Source organism: Neovison vison, chromosome 9 (genome assembly GCF_020171115.1).
Source record: "Neovison vison isolate M4711 chromosome 9, ASM_NN_V1, whole genome shotgun sequence".
NCBI lineage: Eukaryota > Metazoa > Chordata > Mammalia > Carnivora > Mustelidae > Neogale > Neogale vison.
In genome coordinates this window covers 6,185,162-6,207,970 of record NC_058099.1, presented here as the reverse complement: position 1 = coordinate 6,207,970, position 22,809 = coordinate 6,185,162, and the positions used below count along the sequence as shown (strand labels likewise).

Here is a 22,809-nt window from a genome sequence, read left to right as displayed (position 1 = left end):
GCCTTCCACTTTTCTGCCTTGATGGACTCAATGAGCTGTAATTTACTCGTCCGTAAAACGGGGGTAATCGCACCCACGCAAGATCTTGGCTCAAGAGCTCTGTTAGTGTCAGGGACGTGGAGTCTACAAGGAAGGAACCCAAGCCTGGGGCCCCTCAGGGGCTTAGGCATCTTTCCTTAGCCATCCTCTGGAACCTCAACCACCTCGAGTCCCCACATCAGAGCCCTGATGTCTTCATGATTCTGGAAAGTCCTTTCTGAAGAGGCGTGGGGGTCCCAGCGTTCGCATAGCGCCTTGGCCTCTCTCCCCCGCCCCACTCCATGCGCCCTTGGGAAGTCTCTCCCATCCGGCACCTGCCAGAGATGAGAGCTGTTGAGTGAAGGAGAAAAGGTCTAGAGAGGCATTTGAAGACAATCCGATGTGTCTGTTCGGCTCCCCCACCAAGAGCAGAACAGATCCACCAAGAAAGCCAATCCAAAGCACCCCCCCCTCTGGCTCTGGGGGCCCAGCAGGGGCTAGCGGGCAGCATAATTCATTGCTGGCTGTTATTGTTGTTAAGTTTACAAGGTTGTCTGCAGATCAAATGACAAGCTATAAAAATCCCCACCGGGCACTCAAAATACCTTTTTGCCTCTGCCTCTACTGCCTAGAAGGGCCAGAAGGAGGGGTGGGTGGGCAGCTTGGGCTCAGCAGAAGGGACTGCAGACCCTCCAGTCCATGGCTCCCAGTACATGCCTGCCTGGGTTCTCACTCCAGGAAAGAAATGTCTTCTTCCTTCTCTTCCCCCTCTCCTCTTTATTTTTTTTCTTTTTAAGATTTTATTTATTTGAGAGAGAGACAGCATGAGTAGGGGGAGGGGCAGAGGGAGAGGGAGAAGCAGATTCCAGGCTGAGCAGGGAGCCTGATGCAGGGCTCCATCCCAAGGCCCTGAGATCATGACCTGAGCCCAAGGCAGATACTTAACTAACTAAGCCACCTGAATCCCCCAAGGGGTGTCTTCTTGAGTGACATTGGGAAATTCTGCCCACCCTGATATGGAGCTTTCCATCTAATCTTGTAAAATCAGAAGACTGGGTACCCGGGGCCCAAACACCCATCTGGCAATAACAAGTATCAGAATGGGGCACTTGCTTCAGTATGCCTCAGTCTCCCCAGGGTTACCCTGGAGGAGGTGTTTGGGCGTGTCTATCCCTATTTTAGGGGTCCACACCCTGCTTCTCAATCCCAAGGTCCTGAGTGGTGTAGCAGCTGACAGGCAACCCAAGGGGCTTCTCGCCCTTCCTATTTGATTCAGGGTCATTAGCTCCATGGCACAGGTCAGGGGACTGGGGTGCCTCTGGGCACGTAGTGAGTAACTGGAGGAGGCCTGTTTAGAATGGGGTCCAGGACAGACCTGGGGGTACCACCTGGGCTGAGGCTTGTTTCTGCATGGCTCCACTCATTTCCTAAGGCTGTCATAACAAAGCATCACAGATCAGGCGGCTGGAAACAACAGAAATGGATTCCCTCCCAGTTCTGGGAGCCGGAAGTCTGAATTCGAAGTGTCGACAGACAGTGACTAAGCTTGGTCCAAAGACCCTAGGGAAAGTTCCTTTCTTGCCTCTGCCAGCTTCCGGGGGCCCCAGGCTTTCCTTGGCTTGTGACAGTTCCACTCCCATTTCTGTGCCCCTCAGTGTTCACCTGCCCTTCCTCCCTGTGTCTGTGTCTCTGTCCAAATCTCCTTGTCCTTTCTTTTTTTTTTTAAGATTTTATTTATTTATTTGAGAGAGAGATGACATAGACAGAGAGGAAGGCAGAGAGAGAAGGGAAAGCAGGCTCCCCGCTGAGCAGAGAACCAGATTCGGGGCTCGATCCCAGGACCCTGAGATCATGACCCAAGCCGAAGGCAGAGGCCTTTACCCACTGAGCCACCCAGGCGCCCCTCCTTGTCCTTCCTAACTGACACTAGTCATGAGATTTAGGACCCATCCTAAACTGGTAGGAATTCATTTTAACTTGATTATATTTGCAAAAACGAAACAAAACAACAACAACAAAAAAACCCTATTTCCAAATGAGATCACAGTCAAAAGTACCAGAGGCTAGGACTTGAACATGTCTCTTCGGAGGACACGGTTAAGACAGCTCGGATGGGTGACCCCGGCAGGTCCCTTCTGGTCTCCGGGTCTCAGTTCCTCCCCTGTAACCTGAAGGCCCTTCAGCTCTGAGAGTCTCGAAGCCAATGAAGAGGTCCTTGATGTCACTGGTGGGCTCTGCCAACAAGAAAACTCTAATTGTCTTGTAGCCAGTAAAGGAAAAGTGGTGAGTTAGCTTTTCTTTACTGAGCCTTTCTGATGTGCCCAGCACTGGGCTAATCTCAATAAACTCCATTAGTAAATGATGGTATTATACTATTTTTCAAACGAGGAAACAGGCTCAGAGAGGCTTGGAGGCTTGCCCAATGTTGCACAGCTAGGTTGAGACTCCGACTGAGGCCTGGAGGTGGGGTGCTCTAACCTACATCTGGCCTTCAGGGGTGGAGTGTCCCACAGCTCCTCTGGGTGTGGGCCTGAGAGGGTCTGCGCAAGCAGGAGTAAGGGGCTGACCCCTGCTCCCTGCTCTGTCACAGCCCCTGGGCAGCACACTGTGGAGCCAGGCCCTGTCGCCTGCCTGTCGCCCAGGCTCCTGTCTTTAGAAAACTCCTTGACCCCTGACCTCCCTCCTGTCAGCAAGGGCAACCTTGTTTCCTCCATCTGTCTCCCATTAAGCCTCTGTCACTCAGAGCCCCTGATTTAAGTTCTGAACCTTCTCTCTTCTTTCCTTGCCACTGCCTCTCCCTGCCCTGCCAGCCTAGCCACTTTCTGCCACCGAATTCCAGGATTCCCAGGCAGGTTGGGGGTTCTGGAGCCAAGCACCCAATGCTCAGACTCTGGCTGGCTCTGCCCCTGCCCCAGGGAGTTTGGAAGTCCCTCTGCCTATCCAGTGTACAGAGAGGGATAACCTTAATATATAAAGAACTATAAAAATCAACAAGAAGAAAGCAAAAACACTGCCAGAAAAATGGGCAAAGGACATGCACAGGTGGGTCCCAAGGGATGAAAAACTGTTAACAAACACAAGGGGAGAAGTTTAGACTCTAATTGTCCAGCCGACAGTGGTAATAGCCAGCACACTTCACACGAGATTCTGCCCTATAGCAGTTCAACAAAGCGAGTCAGAGAATAGTAGGTACTATATGGTTCCCACTGAGGGAAAAGTGGTGTTTGTATGTGGACCCATGGATGAATGGGTCCCTAAGCAGGGCTCGCTGTTGAGGGCCACATACTATGTTAGTGGTGGCTGATCCTGGGTGCTGGGATCCGGGGCACTTTGCTCTCCTTTGTGTTTCTGTGTGTTTTCTATCTTTTCACCAATGAACCTCTTGCCTGAGACTCAAGACGCTCAATTAGCCACAGGCAGGGAGTCAGGCCGTGCACACACTTCGTGTGCCTCGAGTTGGAGGGCAGGCCATGAGCACCAGGGCTAGGCCCCGCTCTGTCCACAGAATCTAGCTCCTTCTAGCACACAGGTCGCCTTCCCAGCATACAGGTCCCCTGCCCTGGAGGCCCCCCAGTCCCCTTCCTCTGGGCCCTCCCAGCCGGGATTAGAGCATCACTCGTTGACTTCCCCGGTCCTCTGGGGCAGCACAGGCCCAGCCTGACCGTGACTGATACACGGAGAACAACGGCAGCCTTTGGTCGACTACTTCCTGCGTCCCATGAGTTAGATTAGAAGCTCAACGTGCGTGATCTCCTTGATGAGTCATGACACCCAGGAGCAGGATTCCCGCGTCATCGTCCGAGGCTCAGAGATCGGACTGGCCCACTGGGGGCGGGTGAGCTCCCCGGGTGGGGGCGGGGAACCCAGTCCGAATTCACACCCAGAGCCTGGCTCTTGACCTTGGAGCCCCCCCACCCCCTGGCTCAGGACGCCTGCCACCCCCCCCACCCCCGGCTCTCACACGCTCACACACTCTTGCTCTCACACTCACACACGCTCACGCCCCTACCCCCGGCAACAGACTCCCCCACGTCCGTCCTGAACGCTCACACGTGTGCGTTGGTCACACCCACAAGACATTCTCACACCCTGTCACACTCCCGCCAACATATTCTCACACACGCCGCCTCTCACGCCAGTGCCTGCTTCCTCAGACACGCCGTCTTGCACGCTCACGCCCTCTGTGACTCTCTCACGCACACGCTCCCACGCAGGGCGGGCGGCCCCAGGGAAGGGCTGGTCCTGCCCCATTCCCAGGACCTTCCCCCTCCCCGGACCCCTCTCAGCAGCCAGGTTGGTCCCTTATAAGGTCCTGGAGGAGGATGTGGGGGGAGGGCCCCCTTTTATTTCTCCTCTTTTGATTTGGCTGAGTTTCCATAAAGTGAGATATTTGGACAACATGGCAATCTGCCACAAGGAATATTCTTTTCTCTACTTGGTGGACAGCCTCCAGCTTCAGCCCCTGGCACGTCCCAGGGGCACTGAGGCACGGAGATGGAGGGTTGGGGGTATTTGTGAAGGGAATGGGAGCGCCCCCTCCTTCCCCAGCTTCCTCTGGTCTGCACTTCTCCGCTGGCCCCCCTCTCCCTTCCTCTCCTTCCCCCTCCCCTACACCCTGACCCCAGCCTGACCCCCGACCCTCATGACCTGAGCCTGCTCAGCCCTGTTTGGAAGGACAAGGCCCCGATTCTCTGCTCCCAGAGGCCCAACCCTCTGTGGGCTCAGGGGGGAAACTGAGGGACCGGGAGGCCAGGAGGAGGAGTGGGTGGTAGGATCTCGGCTGGGCTGAGGAGGACTCTCCTGGCCGCTCCTTCCTTCCATCTGCTCCCCTCAGAGGCCTTGAGGAGCATTTTGGGGACCCTGACTGCCAGGAACCCTGCCCCTGCTGGCCAGAGCCCCTGCTCCAAGGGCAGCCAGCTCCCTGACATGGTCCCCGCTCCAGACAGACACTGCCAGGAGGTCCTGGTGCCAGACTCTTCAGGACGAGGTGAGTCCTCAGGGCCTCAGAAGCCCAGGCGGACAGGCTGAGAAGGTGCTTGGAGCCCCTCTTAGCTGCTCCAGCCGCCATAACAAACTACCGTAGCCTGAGGGGCTGAAACAACAGCCATTTATTCCTCAGAGTTCTGGAAGCAGGGGAGTCCAAGGTCAAGATGCCAGCAAGGCAGGTTTCCTCCCAAGGCCTCACCTCTCAGTCGGTAGGTGGCCATTGTCTTGCTAGGGGCTCCCCTCTTCCTGGGGGGCCGTTGATGGCGCTTCCTCTTCCTGGAAGGGCGCGGATCCCACCCTGGGGGCTCTCCCTCGTGACCTCATCGATCCTCATCGAGCCTCAGGACCTTCCGATGGCCCCACCTCCTGACATCATCACCTTGGAGGTTAGGGCTTCAACATATGAACTTGGGGGACACAAATGTTCCGTCCCTCAGGCCCCTCACCCCAAGACAGGAGGCCTTCTGGGGCCCAGGCTCTGGCCTGGCCCTTTCTCAGCCTCACTGGCCCATCTCCACAAGACAGTGGTGGTCTTGGGGCTTGACTCCATGAGTTCTTGCTCCCGAAATCGGGGGCCTACTGAAAGTGACCTTTAGCTTTGATGGGGGAACCATCCCAAGAAATAGCGCCCAGGCCTTTCCCTGGCTTATCCTCACCTTGTAAATGCTGGTCAGCCTGCCTCTGCTTCTCCTGTCCCTGGCAAGCGGGTCTGTGTGGCCTTGGCCCAGGCCTTGCCCTCTCTGAGCCAAATGGGGTGTGGGGAAGGTCCCCAGGAGGTCTGAGCCTGCCCCATCTCTGGCTGGTCCATGAGCCCAGAGTCTTGATCCCAGAGACTGTCCCGTCTGAGGCCGGCTGGTGCCCAGTTGGCCTCGGTTCCTGGCAGGCCAGCCCAGAGACAGAGAGCTCAAAGGAAGGGACCAGTGGGCCCCCTCCAGCCATTGTAGCCAGGCATGGTCAGGCTCTGCCAAGGGAGGGCTCAGAGCCCTGGGGGAAGGAGGGAGGGCAGAGGCGGGCACAGCATCCTTCGTGCCCCCCCAGAAAGCCCTCCACTCCACCCCCACTGGCCGTGCTTGGCAGAGCGGACGCAGGAAGAATCTGGTCGGCCATCCGTCAGGGAGACAGAGTGGGCCCGCTCGAGGAGGGGAGCCGGGAAATTTGATCATTAAGAAACCCTCCTGGCTGTCTGGGGGAATTTAATTAAATTGCTGGAGAAAGCTATGAGAGAAGACCACATCTGGAACCAATATGTGGGCTTTGATTTTTTCCTCCTCTCTCTCTCTCTCCCTCTCTCTCTCCCGCTCTCTCCCTCTCCTTCCCTCCTTCCCTCTTCCCATCTCACCACGTAAAAGGAACACAGTTGAGCCCTGGAGTACCGGTTCCTCTGGGACAGGATTCCTGGCAGAGGCGGAGAGAAAACCACAGGCGGGGACACAGACCGAGGGGAGAGAACAGAAATGAAGTCTGAGACGGAGGTGGGGTGGGAGAGCGAGGGAAGAAGGGGTGTGGGGCCAGCCTATGCCTTGAGATTTGGCTGTGGAGGTGGGAGCAGTGATAAGAGGTAAAGGCCCACTTTGTGGACCAAGAGAGTAATTCCGGAGGATTCCAGAAATCAGCACACCGGGCCAAGAGTCCCTCAGGCAGCCAGCATTTATGAAGGCCCTGGCCTGCTTGAAACACCCATTGTGGGGTGAATTGTCCCCACACCCTGAAGCCTGGATCCCCCAGTTACAGAGGAGAGGGAAGGGATGGGCCTAAGGTCACAGGGCACGTGAATGGCAGTATCGGGAGGAGGGACTGGAACTCAGGCCTGTCTGGATGCCGTCTAGAAGGGCTGTGCGGGCCCCTCTGATGGCTCTTACTTCATTCAGTGGCTATTTATGTCACGCTCACCGGTGCCAGACACGGGGCTGGGCTCTGGGGAGGCAGCCGCGTGGAAGGCCGGCCGGAAGCTCACTGGGTCCGGGAGGAGCAGAGGCGTTGCGGTGTCTCAGTTGTCTCTGTGGAGCAGGACGCTCCAGGCCCCAGGCCCCTCCCCGCCCTGAGCTGGGCCAGAGTGGGTACTCATAGGTGTGGGGATGCGTGGGTAGCTTCCCCCCCTTGACCCCACGACTGAGCCATCGGCAAGGGCCTAGTCCCCTCTTTCTGCCGCTTTGGCTCATTAAACCTGCCCCTGGTCTCAAGCCTACCCCGTCCTGTCACATCCCAGAGCCCTCAGGCCCAAACAAGGCTCCCAGAGGCTCCTGTCAGCCAGGGCTGTAGCGGGAGAACATGGTCCCCTGCTCTCGGCAGGCAAACTCCGGGGTAATTCCCTTCCTACCCCCAAACCCAGCTTCTTCCCTATAGCCCACATAGGGTGTGTGGTGGTGGGGGGGGAACACATCCCTTGATCACACCCCACCTCAAGATGCTGAAGTCCTGCTCACATCCAACATCCACTTCTCCCTCCCTCTGCAGGCTGTGAACCCTGAGCGTGGGAACCGGCCTGTCCCCAGAGTAGCCCCAGGACCAGCCCTGACAGCCGGCCCAGGAAGGAGCGAGGCACACATTTGTGGAACGGGTGTCTCATGACCTCGGAGCGTGCAGAGGAGTTGATCATGTAATTCAAGCTCAAGAGCTTGGCAGGGAGGGGAAACTGAGTCACAGTGAGACCAAAAAGGATGCTGTTGCAGGGCCCAGGGCCCTTGGAACCAGTCGGGGGGAGGCTCTGTGGGTCCTCCCCACAGGCTGGCGCCCCTGCTCGGGCATCCTAGATCCCAGCCCCCTTTCCTGTGCTGGATCCTGCTTGTGCCTCAGGAGTCCACTCAGGGCTCCTTCCTCTGGGAAGCCCTCCCTGCCTCCTCCTGGCCATGATCCTATGAGCCAGATCTTGCTGCTTCTCTGTCTTCTCTCTCTGGGCTGTCTGGGTCACTGCTCTATCCCTGTGCCCAAGCCTGGCCCCAGCACCGGAAGGCACTCAGTGAAAACATGTGGGGGGGGGTACTGAGCCCCGCCTTCAGGTGCAGCTGCTTGTGAGCTGGGGTGGGGGGGACCGGCCGATCCTGCCCGCAGCCTCTGCTCTCGGTCTGGGGAAGCGGTAACAGTGCTGGTGACCGTGGGCTGCGGCTACAGTGACACGTACTGGGAGCTGGAGACCAAGCACATGCGACGGACGCCTGGCAGAACCTTCTTACCGTCTCGGGGTCACCCCAGGGGGAGGGAGAGTGGGTTGCTCTTGTCAGCCCCATTTGGAAGATGAAGAAGGGAAGGCTTGGGGGAACTGTGCAGGGTTGACGTCGGAGCTGGGACTGGAATTCCGTATTTCCACCTGACGCGGGCAGGAAGGCCTCCGGGAGCCAAGCGAGCGGCCCTGACCCTGGGGAGAGGCAGGTGGGTGCTGGGGAAGGGAACGGACCCCAGGAGGCCGCAGGGCTGTACCGAGATCTGGGTGACTCGATGGGGGTGGGGTGGCAGGTCAGGGGCACAAAATGCAACTTGGTCAAGACGCCAAGGGAGCAGGAGACCGTGGCCCGCGGGCCATCCGGGGCCCCGCTAATCTGAAACAAACACCGAGGGAGACGGCAGCGGGGTCCCTCTTGCCGGCCCTGACAGGGTGATGATATACAGAGTTTTAAATAAATGTATCTCATTAGGGACATATTGTCTGGCAGGAGAAAAATGATGCCCTTCCCCACCCCTGCCTCGCCCCCACCCCCCCAAAAAGGGGGCAGGGAATCCAATGCTACAGCTAAAAAGGAAATTGCGTTAATACAGATTGTTTTATTTAAAAAACCTTGACCTCCACTTCAAAAAAAGTCATTAGACATTCTCCTTCTCAAAGGCCGCCGGAGCTGTTATGGGGAGGTCTGTTCATTCTTCAATGACTTACTGTTCCCGCGCTAGGGGGAACGTGTGAGGGACCGGGGGAGTAATTTAAGGCTCCCTGCAGAAAGGTGTGTAAATCTTTGCATGTCTAAAGAAACTTTACCAGACCACTAAGCCAGAGGAAAAGAAAACGGGCAGAGTCGCCCCCCCCCAAACCCACCCTTTTTTCCGTTTCTTGCCTTTGGAACTCTGATCTCTTTGATGGTAAAAATGGTCATATTTCACCCCCAAAATATCAGCAATCAGCGAACGAAGGAAGTAGAAGCCCATGGGGAGTTTCACCGCCGATTAGGCCCGTGGTTTAATTATTTAACGCCTGCCCGGATCGTGCAGGCTGCGAACACACTCTCCTGGCGTGGGTTCAAGAACAAGTTATAAATAATAATAACCATTATATCCCCAATTAAGCTGGTGAGCGGAAAGCCTTGTCCCCGCCCCCTCTCTGCCTTCTGTCCCTGCCTTGTCCTCACCCAATGCCCCCACCTTCGTGGCACATGTCTCCCCCCCTGCCCCCCACCCCGCCATGCTGTGTGCTCTGAGGAACCCCCCACGCCTCACCCCACCCACCACAAAGTAATCACAGCAAGCTGGTGCGGGGCTGGGAGGGAGCCAGGACAGGGCCCGAGGGCTCCGGAAGCCTCGTGAAGGAGGCTCAGGGCTCCCTGGGCCTCAGCGTGTGCCCCCCGCCCCCCAGCATCCTTCCCCTGACTCCCAGAGAAGGCAAGACGGGCGTGCTAAGGACAGTGTTCCAGAAGACAGCTGCAGCGGGAGACGGGTCCCCAGTTTGGAATTGGTCGTTTCTCTTGTGAGCCTCAGTTTCTCTGCCTGTAACAAGAGGGAGTTCTCCATCAGGGGTCCCGACTGGTTGTCCCCGGGGTCCCAGCAGCCCAGATCCCACGGCTTGGAAGAGGTGTTTGTTGTAACAGAGTGGGCGGCCCGTCCGAGTCTATCTAGGCCCCCCCGGGGTGCTTGGGCTCCGTGACTGGACCGCACATCCCCAGGACGCCGGCCTTCAGGGCCTTTTCTTCACACCCGTGGGTGATGTTTGCCAACACTTTCCCACAAGCCAGGCCCACTCTGCCGGTGATGTAGGCCCTGTCGTTGCCTCTGGCCGACAGACCAGGGAACCCAAGTCCAGAGAGGGGAAGGGACCTGAAGGGACCCATTGGCCCCACTGTAAAGTGTCCAACACAAGGCCACTGCATCCCCCAAATCTAAAACCGAAATGGAAAAGCAGGAGGCCACATGGAAGCTGGTCTGGCGGTAACGGGGCACCTCCGTCTCGGCCAACCACAGTCGAGCCCCTTGTTTCCCGTCTTCTCCCGACTGCACTGGGCTAACCTTAAAAAAAAAAGAGGGTGGGTCTGGGTGGGTCAGTCATTAAGGGTCTGCCTTTGGCTCCGGTCGTGATCCCAGGGTCCTGGGATCGAGCCCCACATTGGGCTCCCTGCTCAGTGGGAAGCCTGCTTCTCCCTCTCTTACTCCCTCCACTTCTGTTCCTGTTCTCACTATCTCTCTCTCTCTGTGTGTCAAATAAATAAATAAAATCTTTAAAAACAAAATGCCATGTGGAAGGAGAAGAGAAGAGAAGGTAATACACTTACTTGCCATAGGGGCAGATAAAGTTGCTGTGACTTTGTCTTCGCAAAGGCAAGGCACAAAGGGAAATGCCGTGATTGGCCAGGTCTCGTTATTTTGTTTGTGTGTGTGTGTGGTTTTTTAAAGGTTTTATTTATTTATTTGACACAGAGAGAGAGACAGCCAGAGAGGGAACACAAGCAGGAGGAGTGGGAGAGGGAGAAGCAGGCTTCTGGCTGAGCAGGGAGCCCGACGTAGGGCTTGATTCCAGGACCCTGGGATCATGACCTGAGCCAAAGACAGATGTTTAACGACTGAGCCACCCAGGCACCCCCATATTTGTGGTTATTGTTGTTGTTTTGTTGTTTTCTTTTTTAAGAAGAGACCATAATTCTTCAAGAGAAACACTAAACTTCCTAGTCCTAAATTCTCGTAGAACAACTTGGCACGGTGGTTAAGAGCCTCACAAACCTAGTGGGACACAGAGTGTATGCTTTCTGAGCCTCAGTTTCCCCTCCTGGCATGGTGTCTGTGAGGATGTTGCAAGACAGTGTGGTCGGTCGATCGCCTGGCTCACAGAAACACTCGTGAAACGTGAGCCCCTCGCTTACGGAGAGCGTCTCTATCTCTGGATTTACAGGTGAGGCAGAAACACTTTTCAAAGGGGCATAATATTTCAACCCTTGCCAAGAGCTGAGAACCAGTCACTTCAGCAGGATATCCCAGCCAGGAGATCCCCCAGGGAGGAAACTGAGGCTTGGGAAAAAGTCTGGGCAGCAAGCTGAGGGAGAGAGCCAGATGTCCTGCCCCGTTGGGCTTGGCTGTACTTCCCACGGGGTGGACAGGGGTCCGGGATGCGCGGGGAGCCCCGCTGTGATGGCAGCCTGACACAATATTTACAGAACCCTGCCATCTGTCACGGTCATGCCTGGTCACGTCTGAGTCACATCAGCCTGCGGTGTTTACGATTCCCCAGACGCGCAAGAGTGAACACTGCTGAGCCTGTGTGGCTCTGTGGGCCGTCCCTGCGAAACCGTCTCCTTCGGAAGAGGCTCCTGGGTTTGTGGCCACTGGGGCCGATCAGGTGACCCGGAAGAGCCTCAGGATTCCATGTCATCCCTGGCCTCTGCTTATCCATCTGTGAAATGGGCCTGGTCCTTGAGTGATTGACAGCCAACTGTCTCGCCAAGGTTGCTGTAACCAAAGAATGACATTGTCACACTCCAGGAGAAATAGGGAAGCATTGCAGTAGAAACATGGGAAGTGACCACAAACAGAAATCTTACAAATGAGAGACGCAAAAGTTCATTAAACACCAAAAATTTGGGACGCCCGGGTTGCTCAGTCAGTTAAGCTGTTGCCTTTGGTTCAGGTCATGACCCCAGGGTCCTGGAATCGAGTCCCGCGTCGGGCTCCCTGCTCATGGGGGAGCCTGCCTCTCTCTCTGCCTCTGCCTGCCGCGCCGCCTGCTTGTGCTCTCTCTCTGACAAATAAAATATTTAAAAAAAAATTACCTTCAGCAATAATTCAACGTATGCAGGTTGAAACAGGAAATGCCTTTCAAAATTGAAAATAAATTATTATTACCCCTCTGGATCAGCCCTACTTACAGAGGGGGCAGCCGTCGACACACAGGCGTCATGCTGCCCTTGGACCCGTGGTGAAGTCCAAGATCATCACAAAGAGAACCAAGAAGTTCATCTGGTCTCAGGGAGATTGATAAGTCAAAATGAAAGGTAACTGGTACTGGCCAGAGGATTCAGAGACGGTCTGGGGGCCAGTTCTTGAGGCCCAGATGTGCTTATAAGAGCGACAAGAAAATAAAGTGCATACCATCCAGCGGCTTCCAGAAGTTTCTGATCCACACTATCAAGGCGCTGGAAGTAGCAATGGCGCTGGTGTGAGTCAGGCACCCATCCCAGCCCCAGGCTGCACGGGGAAGAACATGAACATATTGCTCACGTGCACTTTTTATTTGTGTCCAATAAATCCAGAAAGACATTGCTGTAAACAAACAAACCAACCAACCAGCTCACGCTAACCAGAGCCGCAGAGACCCAGGAGTAGACATTGATACAAGCTTTCTCAAGGCTATCCGGCAATAATGATCTGAAGTCTTAAACCTTTGGCAGAATCTTTGACTCAGGATGTGAGTTCTGTATTTGCGGCTGTAACAAATGATCCCAAGCCTTGTATTTTTTTTTTTTTAAGATTTTTATTTATTTATTTGATAGAGAGAGATCACAAGTAGATGGAGAGGCAGGCAGAGAGAGAGAGAGGGAAGCAGGCTCCCTGCTGAGCAGAGAGCCCGATGCGGGACTCGATCCCAGGACCCTGAGATCATGACCTGAGCCGAAGGCAGTGGCTTAACCCACTGAGCCACCCAGGCGCCCCCCAAGCCTTGTATTTTAAACCGATAAAAATGCATTACCTTTCCAGCCTAGAGATCAGAGAGTCCTGGGCTGAAATTTGGGTGGGGCTGGGCAGGCCTGCATTTCCTTCTACAGACTCGGGGGAAGAAGACTCTGTTTCCTTGCTTTTCCAGCTTCTCAAGGCTGCCCACCTTCGTTGTGGCTGCTTTCCTCCTTCTTCAAAGCCAGTGAGTTTTTCTCACATTGTATGGCTCTGACCCTGGCCCCTTACCTCCCTCGTCCACTTTAAAGGACCACGTGATTACACCCTGTAATCTAAAAGGATCTCCTTAACTTAAGGTCACCTGAGAGGCAAGTTTAATTCCATCTACTACCAAATCCACGAATTCCAGGGATTATGAGGTGGACATCTTTGGGAGGCTATTATCAGCCTGCCATATCCAGACATCCTAGGTATTTATTATTAAGAAAAGAAGTATGGATGTCTAACAGTAGGGACTGATGCATCCCTAGGCTTTCATTAAAAATAGTGATGGACGAGACACAGTCAGCAACTTACAAAAGGTTGTTACATTGTAGCTCGACTTACAATATCTTGACTTACAAGATGATCTTTGTCTATCTAGAATATAGATATAAGCTAGAAAGATGGACTCAAAAATTATCATTTTTTAAAAAGATTTTTATTTATTTATCTGATAGAGAGAGAGATCACAAGTAGGCAGAGAGGCAGGCAGAGAGAGGGTGAAGCAGATTCCCTGTCGAGCAGAGAGCCCACTGTGGGGCTTGATCCCAGGACCCTGAGATCATGACCTGAGCTGAAGGCAGAGGCTCAACCCACTGAGCCACCCAGGCGCCCCTCAAAAATTATTTTTAGCCCATTCCTTGTCCTTGTCGTATTGAATAAATATAGCAATTATCCTCAATCTCTTTCCTTAAACCAACTTGCGTTTTTAAAATTTTTTTATTAACATATAATGTATTATTAGCCCCAGGGGTACAGGTCTGTGAATCACCAGGTTTCCACTTCACAGCACTCACCATAGCACATACATTCCCCAATGTCCATAACCCAACCACCCTCTCCCTCCCCCCTCCCCCTGGCAACCCTCAGTTTGTTTTGTGAGATTAAGAGTCTCTTATGACCTTAAACCAACTTTTAAAAAGTATATTGAGTACTTACTGTGAGTCAGAGAGCTCTTACAATGGAATATATGTGATTTTTATTTTCTTAATTTTATTTATATCTTCTAAAATCTCTAAGCATCTTATTTCTGTGATAAGAAAATTAACTTTTTTTTTTTAAGCACATGAGCTTTTGAGACTCAGGTAAATATGCACTTTTTAAAAAAAAAGATTTTATTTATTTATTTGACAGAGAGAGAGAGCGGCAGGGGCAGAGGGACAGGGAGAAGTAGGCTCTCCGCTGAGCAGGGATCTAGACGTGGGCTCGATCCCAGGACCCCAAGATCATGACCTGAGCCAAAGGCAGATGCCTAACCAACTGAACCACACAGGTACCCCAAATATGCACTTCCATTCATGGTCAGACCTAGGATCCCACCTCCAACAGACCCACCAATTAAACATCAGCTCCTTCTCCATGAAATCTTCTCTGGTGAGCAGGGTTCGTCTCTGCTCCCCTTTATTTCTCCCCATCCCAGCTGCCGGGAGCAGGCCTGCTTCTATAAGCCGAACAGAGGTTCCCAACCAGGATCCTATTTACCCCTCATTCCCCGTTCTGAGTTAGCATCACAGCATTGATCTCTATGACCATGGAAATTATTTCTTTTCTAGCCGTATCCCTTTGGGATAATGAGTTCTATCCTCTTGGGGTTAACTGGAGTTTCCTTGGGTGGATTTCCACGCCGCCACGGGCCTGGAGCTCTCTCTTGCTCGAGGGCTGAGCTTTGGAAAGAGGCTATGCCTCTCCTTCCCCACACTGCCATGTCCCTGCCACCCCGGTCCCCAGCCCCAGGACTGGCAAAGGTAGCAACAACTGAAAGGCAACAGCAGTAATAATAATAATAATAGGGGTGCCTGGGTGGCTCAGTGGGTTAAAGCCTCTGCCTTCGGCTCAGGTCATGATCCCAGACTTGGGGATCGAGTCCCGCATCGGGCTCCCAGCTCCTTGGGGAGTCTGCTTCTCCCTCTGACTTTCTCCTTTCTCATGCTCTCTCTTACTCATTCTCTCTCAAATAAATAAATAAAATCTTTAAAAATAACAATAATAATAACAATAATGCCAAATTTGCGGGAATTCTTTGGGTTGGTCCTTTATGATCCCCATGTAGAGATGATGGACCAGTCTCAGAGGGAACTGATAAGTGACCTCCCCAAGGCCACACAGCTCGTAAGTAGTGAGGAAGACATGCCCCCCCCTCCGCCGTCCCCTCCCTCTGCTGCTCCAGAGTCTGACTTCGCTATCACTGCCCTCCACTGCTCCTTGGAAGAAAAGTGTGGGTGTTTTTTGGTTTTGTTTTGTTTTTTTACAATTTTATTTATTTATTTGTCAGAGGGAGAGTGAGAGAGAGTGAGCACAAGCAGGGGGAGAAGCAGGCTCCCCACTGAGCAGGGGACCCGATGCAGGACTCGATCCCAGGATCCTGGGATCATGACCTGAGCCAAAGGCAGACACTTAACTGACTGAGGCACCCCTTGGAATAAATGTTTTAAAAGTGACAATTGTTGACACTGAGTGCTCACTCCATGTGAGGTTCCCCACAATACGTAGATCGATCTGTTGACCTGTTGATCCATTCATCGATCTATATCAACTTACTTAATTCTCCTAACTGCCCATTTTACAGATGAGATAACTGAGAGGAAGAGTATAAAGAGATTTCTAAGGCCCACAGTGAGGAAGATCAAGGTCTGCATTTTAATCCAGAAAGCTGGGGCCAGACCACCATCATCGTACAGAGATCCAGGACATAACCTCTCTGTACGTGTAGGATGAGTGTATGACCAAGCTGATGGAGGAAGCCGCTGTGACTGAGACCCACTCACTATCCCTCTCAGCCCTGGGCATCACTTTACCCACCTGTTCAATGGAAGAGCTTGGACAAAACAATCTGGTTCTCCGAGCTCTGGAAGGAGCCTCTGCCTTTGCTGCCTCAGTTTCCTTATCTGTCATCCAAGGGAATGGGACATAGACCATTTCCTGGGCCCTTCCCAGGTCCACAGGCCCATACTGACAGTATCCTCCCTGTATTCTAGGCCCTGGGTCCAAGATTTCACCTGCAGAATCCCCCTAGTGCCCAGGAGACTGGTACTTCATTTGGCCCAACCTACGGGGAAGAAGTTGGGGGTCAGGAAAGGGAAGGCGACCCTCTGGAGGCCAGCATGAGACAGAGCTGGGCCTGGAACCTGGTCTCTGACACCAAAGCTGTTTGGGACACTCAGCAGCCCTTTTCCTGGGATGAGCCCCTACTCTTGGCTTGGTGGGCGATCCAGGAGGGCGGGGTGCTCCCAGCGAGTTCCCAGAACCAGTAGCTGCCCCACTCTGCTCGGTCCCACAGAAAATGGTTCAGCCACACCCACCGTGTGCACTGCCCCTTCTTTCACTGGCTTTTCTCACTGGGCACTCCTCGGGGGCAGCTTTCCAAGGGAGAAACACCGTATTAGCTCCGAACCCTCAATCCGCCCATGTGTGCACCTCTGAGGACTGCCCCGGTCAACACCACTTGGGGGACACTCAGCCTCATTTTAGGGGTTTTTCCATTGTCTCTGGGGGAAAAAATGTGACTCATGCAGAACCCAGTCTGCTGGGCTACAGGCTCCCAGGGGCCGGGTCTCTGTACAAAAATACAGAAAGAACACCCTGAAGGCCCGCTCCTGGTGGGCTTGTTGCCGTGACTCCGACACAATGGCTGTGCGGGGACAGAGCCAGGGCACCCAGCAGCTGCCTGCGGAAAGGCCCGTGGCACCCGGATGGCTTTCAGTCTCAGTTCTGCCACCAGAGGCATCTTTTCCACGCATTCCTTGAAAAACAAAAACAAGAGCAGAGACCCAAGCCTGCCTCTCTCTTACCTTGTCCATCTGTCAGTCTGGCTGTCGTCTGGCTGTCTATCCTCTCTGTGTGTAAACTAGGAATTCTGGAGGGGAGAACTCTCTCCTACCGGCTTGATTTTCCTTGGGAAGGGCCTGGAGCTTCCTGGAGGTGGGCAACGGGGGGTGTGTGTTGGGGTGCTGCGCAGTGTCTACACCCCAGAAGCTTGAGAATGAGCTGCTTCCTGGATGACCAAGGTGGACCTTGGCTTCTTTTCGGCAGATGAGGAAGGCATTGGGGTGCGTGGGGGAATGAGGGTGGAGTTGGGAGTTGGGCTCTCCGCTGTCAGCTGTCTCAGAGTCGCCCCCCTTCACCCTTGCGGAGGAATTTGTGAATGGAAGGGGCAGTGGAGGGGGGAGTGTGTGCGCTGCTAATCCCACCACGGTTGCTTCCCCCCCCCAACACACACACTTGTTGGGGGATTTAACCAATCCCAAACACTGAACTTTCCTACTCCTTATGATGTGGGGGGGGGGGTGAAGGGAGGACACCCCTCCTCCCCCGTCTCCCCGCCCCCAGCCTCCCGCCAGACTCGGCGCGGGACCCCCTCCCCGCCCCCCACAGCCGCAGGGTGGGGGCGGGCGAGGCGCGGCGGAGGGAGGAGGAGAGGCAGGGGCGAGGTCCGCTTCAAGAAGGGGCGTGTGGCCCGAGGAGCTCGCGTTTTAGCAACTTGGAGCGGGCGAGGCGGCCGAGGGGAGGGCGAAAGTTTGCTTCCCCGACGTCAGCGCCGGGCGGGCCGCGGCGGCCGGGGGGCGAGGAGGCGGCGGGCAGCGGGGCCCGAGCGCGGGGCGGCCGGGGCGCGCTCGCTCCGACCCGCGCCTGCCACCCGCGCCGGCGACGCCGGGGCCCTCGCGGGCATGGACAGCGCGGCCGCCGCCGCCTTCGCCCTGGACAAGCCGCCGCTGGGCCCGGGGCCGCCGCCGCCGCCGCCGCCGCCGCCCTCCGCGCTGGGGCCCGGCGACTGCGCCCAGGCGCGCAAGAACTTCACGGTGAGCCACCTCCTGGACCTGGAGGAGGTGGCGGCGGCCGGGCGGCTGGCGGTGCGCCCCGCGGCCAGGGCCGAGGCGCGGGAGGGCGCGGCGCGGGAGCCGTCCGGGGGCAGCAGCGGCAGCGAGGCGACGCCGCAGGACGGTGAGTGCGGGCGCCGGGCGGGGCCGCGCCGGGGTCGCCGGGGCTCCGGGGGCGTGGGAACGGAAGCGCGGGGTCCGGGGCCGGCCGGTGGGGGGAGCTCGGGGTGGGGGGAGAGAGTCCCGGGGCGCGGGCGCGGCGCGGGACCCGCTGCGGGGGGGCGGGGAGGCTGCCGGGTTGGCCCCGCCGCGCCGCGGGACGGTGGAGGTTGTCTGTCCGTGACCCGTGATCGCGTGGGCGGCGGGCACCAGGGCTCTCGACCCCCGGGGAGGGGGGGGGACCCCCGGGAGGGGCCCGGCCGCCTTTTGGCCAGAGCCACCGCCGCGAGTCGTGGGAACGGCGGGGAAGTGGGCCGCCTTTGTGCCCGGGGCGGGGGTGTGGGGGGAGAGCCCTCGGGGCGGCGCTGCCGGATGGAGCCCCCTGGGAAGTGGGTGTGATTATTGACGCGGCACAGCTAGGGAAACCGAGTCTTGCGAGGGCCAGAGCATCCAAGTCACACAACTGGGTTCCGTCCGAACTCTGCCCGCCTGCCTCCCATCCCACCCCAGCTACTGCTAGGCCCTCGGATGGGTTCCTTGGCTAGGATAGGGATGCCGGGCCCCCGTCTCCCAAGCCGAAGGAGCCAGCTAGGCCTCTCTCCTCTGCCGAGGTTAAAGGTCATCAGGAAAGGGCTTTTAAAAACAAACAACCCACCCAAGTGGCTTTTTTTTTTTCCCCTGAAAGTCACACTGGATCACAGGGTCCTGAGTCTTTGGTGAGAAGGGGGAGGGGAGGGGGAGCCAGAGCAGGAGGAGATGAAGATAAAGCCGAGGTCCCAGGCCCTGGCTGGTTTTCTGACGGGGTCAGAGGAGTCCCCACAGCTCACCCACACCCTGTAGGGGATAGGATGGCTGACACCACAGTCCCCGCCCGTAGCTCTGGGGAGCAGCCTGGCCTGCGGGGTGGACCACTTCCCACTCCTGGGGACCCCCACTTCCTGCACCAGCCTTCAGATCTCAGACAAGAGAGCCCCCGGCTGGCCACATGCCCTGCTTTTCACATGAGAGAAGGTGCAGGGAAAGCGGAGGTGATTTCAGCCTCATCTGAAACCTGGTCCAGGAACACGTGCGGACGTGAGGCACGCCTGACACACAGCTGTGCCTCGGTACCCAGCGGGTGCCAGCTGCGTCCGGTGGTTACTGGCTCCCTCCCAGGGGTGCCCGCTGCCCGCCAGCCACAATGGACCGGCGTCTCCAGGGTGAACATGAAGCCGGCTGACAACCCCCGCCCCGGGAGCTGGGGTTTCCCTGCGGGAAAACCAGAAGGAAGGTGTCTGGTTTGGACCAGGGGTTAGGCGGGGGGCCTGCTGGTTCAGGAGGAGAGGGGCTCTGTTCCCCCGAGTTTCTTGCAGGACCTCGGGTCTCCAGGGAGGAGCGGGTTGGCTCAGAGCCGGCTTCCCCTAAGGGCAGAGGAGAGGGCTCTGGTGAATGCCGGACCCCCTTGGCGGCCTTGGCAGGGCAGAGGAGGAGGAGCAAACTGAAGGCGAAGCCAAGAACGAAGGGAGAAAAGGAGAGGAGAGAAGAGAGGAGTGTGGCAGTAACAAGGGCGGAGGGAAGGAGGCACAGGCGTTCTCTATACTCAAGTCCTAGCCAGGGGCTGGGTGCCTGTCTCCACCCTGGCCCCCAGCCGTGGGGAGAGACAGTGGAAGGCATTGCTTCTCTTGGACACAGTGGAGAAGGTTTCCAAACCCAGGGTTTTTCTGGAGAGTTCCAGAACAGCTCATGCCAGCTGGGGACACTAAGTGCCTGGACCGAGGGGGTGGGGGGGGGTCTCTGGCAGCCCCCCAGGCAGCTTGGTGGATACTGGGCCTCCCCAGCGGCCCCCTGGGGCCTCGCCACTCTCAACTGAGCTCTGGAGGCCTGCAGGGCCTTCCCGGAGGTGGGGCTTCCACACCCCAGGGGTAGGACTATACTGGGGACAGAGAAGGTACTGGGTGTGGGGGCAGGTGGGACGGGGCTAGAGCAGCAACCTCCACAGACGGGCATCTCCTTCCCCTCACCAGTGAGCGGCAAAGGGCTGAAGGCTCAAGGAGGGGCTCACGCTGCCTCCTACCTCGAAAACCCCGCCCAGCGCTGCCTGGGGAAGGGCCGTCTAGCTCAGTGCTTCCCCTGCCCCCCCCCCCCACCGGGGGAGATTTTCCCCAGGCCTCTGGAAGCTGAAGCAAACGGGACGACAGGGAGAGTTCGTCAGGAAACTACACCTTCCAGTGTAAAGGATTCTCTGTGTTTGGGATGGTTATATTGGGATCTTTCCTCCTCACTTTTGGTGTTTGAACATCCTTTCTTTTATGAACTAGGGATAGTAACTGGAGATTGTTTGATTTTAATGTCCTTACTTGGCGAAATTAAAAGGCAGTAACCCTATACTCATTCCTTAGATTGAAAGCAAATCACTAGTCCGTGAAATCCAAATGTTTTATATAGAGTCAAACATCTCCCCCAAGGCCAGCCCCAAGCCGCAAGCCAGGGGTGCCCGCTGCCAGGCAGAGTCCCAATGCCCCAAGAGGCAGGCAGGGCAGCGGAGGCTGGGGCGCTGCGTGGCTGCTGCTGGTCTGGGAGACCCTGTCAGCTGGCCGTCTGGGTCTGGGCCTGCAGAGAGAGGACAGAAGCCAACTGCCCTGCTCTCCTTCCATAGCCTTCCCTCTCAGGCAGGTGACCCCTGCCCACTAACACTCACCATAGATGCCGGAGTCTTGAGGTCTCCAAGTGGGGGAGAAGGAACCTTTCCTCCCCGCATCTCAGTGAGCCAGGCCTGCATCATTGGCCCCTTTCGTAAGTGGCCAACGAAACCTCGGGGTGCCAGGACTCTGGACCCCAGGCCAGCAGGCATGGGCTCTGGGCTGCGACTTCTACCCCCTAGTCCTGGGCCTGCGGGGAACGCTGGCGCCTGCTGGAGATCGGGACGTGCTCAGAAGTGGGTTTTTGTGTGGCTTCTGGAGCTGTTTCTGGGCCCAAAGAAAGAAACTGACATCACAAAGAGATGGGGGACCCCGTATTAAAAATGAAGGGCCAGTGGGGAGACTCATGAGTTAAGAAAATTGATCCATTTTCAAATCTGCCAGGGTAGCAAGGTTCACATTTTTTTTTTTTTTAATTTTTTGCTCTTTTGTTTTCCCAAAGCCACCAGTAGATGTACCCTAGGCTCGCCAGTGATTTTCCCAGAGCAGGCACCCCCGGAACTGGCCGGGAAGGCTGTGGCTTCACTGGTGACTCAGAGCAAACCGGGGTCTCGCGTTCCTCCCAAATCAAACGCTGAAGTCTGCGGCCGGGTGCTGAGCTATGCCAAGCACGTTAGGAAAATAAACCCTCGTTTGCTGCCTTTGCAATGACTTACAACAAAAGAAACCACATTAATAACTGAGATTTTCTTTAAAGCATTCCCTCCTGTGGGCAGGGCGGAAACAGGGATGCAGACACACTGGGAAAATAAACAAAGCTCCTGGGGAGCCCCCCCCCCCCCGCCCCCAGCCTCTGGAGGGCTGGTACCTGTTTTGGAGACCTCAGGACCAAGAGAGTCAGGGCAGCCCCGTGCTCGGAAGCCGGGGGCACAGGCTGAGCCAGGGTGACTAGAGCCCTGGGGTGGGCGGGATGGAGACCTGGGGCTCCCTCCACAGAGCCGCTCCCTCGGCCGCAGCTGCTAATGGGGGCCCAGGAAGCTGAGAGTGAGCCTGGTTTGGGGTGGGGACCTGCCTCTTCCCCTTGCCAGGGATGGGCAGGAATGGCCGAGTGTCTGAGCAGAGGACCGTAAGGGACCATCTAGGGCTCAGCAGAACTTGCCTCTAAGTTATGAAAGCATTTATTGTGGTGGAATATATCCAACGGAAGGTTTAACCCTTGTACCATTTTTTAAGCACACGTTCAGGGGCATAAAGCACATTCACATTGTTGTGCAACCATCAGTAGCTTCCGTCTGCAGACCTTTCTCATCTTCCCCGGATAAAACTCTGCACCCATGAAACACCGACTCGGCATCCCCCTCCCAACGCTTGGCACCCAGCCCTCTCCTGTCCTTCTCTGTGAATCCCACGACTCCAGGGACCTCATGGAAGGGAAGCTTGTGACATTCGTCCTTTGCTATCTGGCTTATGTCACCTAGCATGACGTTTTCCAAGTTCCTCCACGTGGCCGCCAGTGTAAGGATCTCCCTCCTCGGGGGGGCTGAGGAATATTCCAGTGCACGTGCGAGGCTGCGTGTGTGCGTGTGTGCTCACGCCGCATCACAACTCTCCATTCGTCTGCTGCTGGACACCTGGATGTTTCCGCCTCTAGGACGCCGTGACTAATGCCCGTGAACATGGGTGGGCAAATACCTCTTCCCATCCCCGCTTTCTGTTCTCCGGGGTTTGTGCCCAGAAGTGGAACGGCTCCTGGGTCATGTGGCAATTCTAGGTTTCATGTTTGGAGGAAGCGTCACACTGTTCCCCGCAGCTGGCCACGGGGTTCAGCCACCTGCCTCCCCCAGCTCGGTGTGACAGGTGGCCACAAAGCCCCTGGGCTGGTGATGGCAGGAGCCCGGGAAGCGGGTGGCCGGAACAGTACAGGCTGGTGGGGGAAAAAGACAAGAAGGGTTTCTTCTGCGAAGAGCTTTTCTCCGATCGAACCTGCTTTTCTTCCATCTTCTCTTGCTTCCCTGCCTCCATTTCCAGGGGGCGGGGAGAGGGGTAAAGCCTCCCCTTCCATGCAGAGGAGCCCTGGCTTTTGCTGCCCCCTCCCTGCATGACCTTGAGCATGTCACATCCCTCCTCTGGGCTCAGTTCCCACCTGAACAGTGGGAGGC

General features: G+C 56.2%; 1 protein-coding gene across 1 annotated transcript in view; it reads left to right on the top strand.

The window, feature by feature from the left end:
- The first annotated feature begins 17,528 nt into the window (after window positions 1-17,528).
- The window catches only part of PRRX2 (paired related homeobox 2), a 43,042-nt gene continuing 37,761 nt past the window's right edge, over window positions 17,529-22,809 (top strand). The window contains exon 1 of the mRNA XM_044264704.1: window positions 17,529-17,997. Within this exon, the coding sequence (XP_044120639.1) occupies window positions 17,724-17,997 (274 nt within the window). The 5' untranslated portion in view covers window positions 17,529-17,723. The remainder of the gene's footprint in view (window positions 17,998-22,809) is intronic.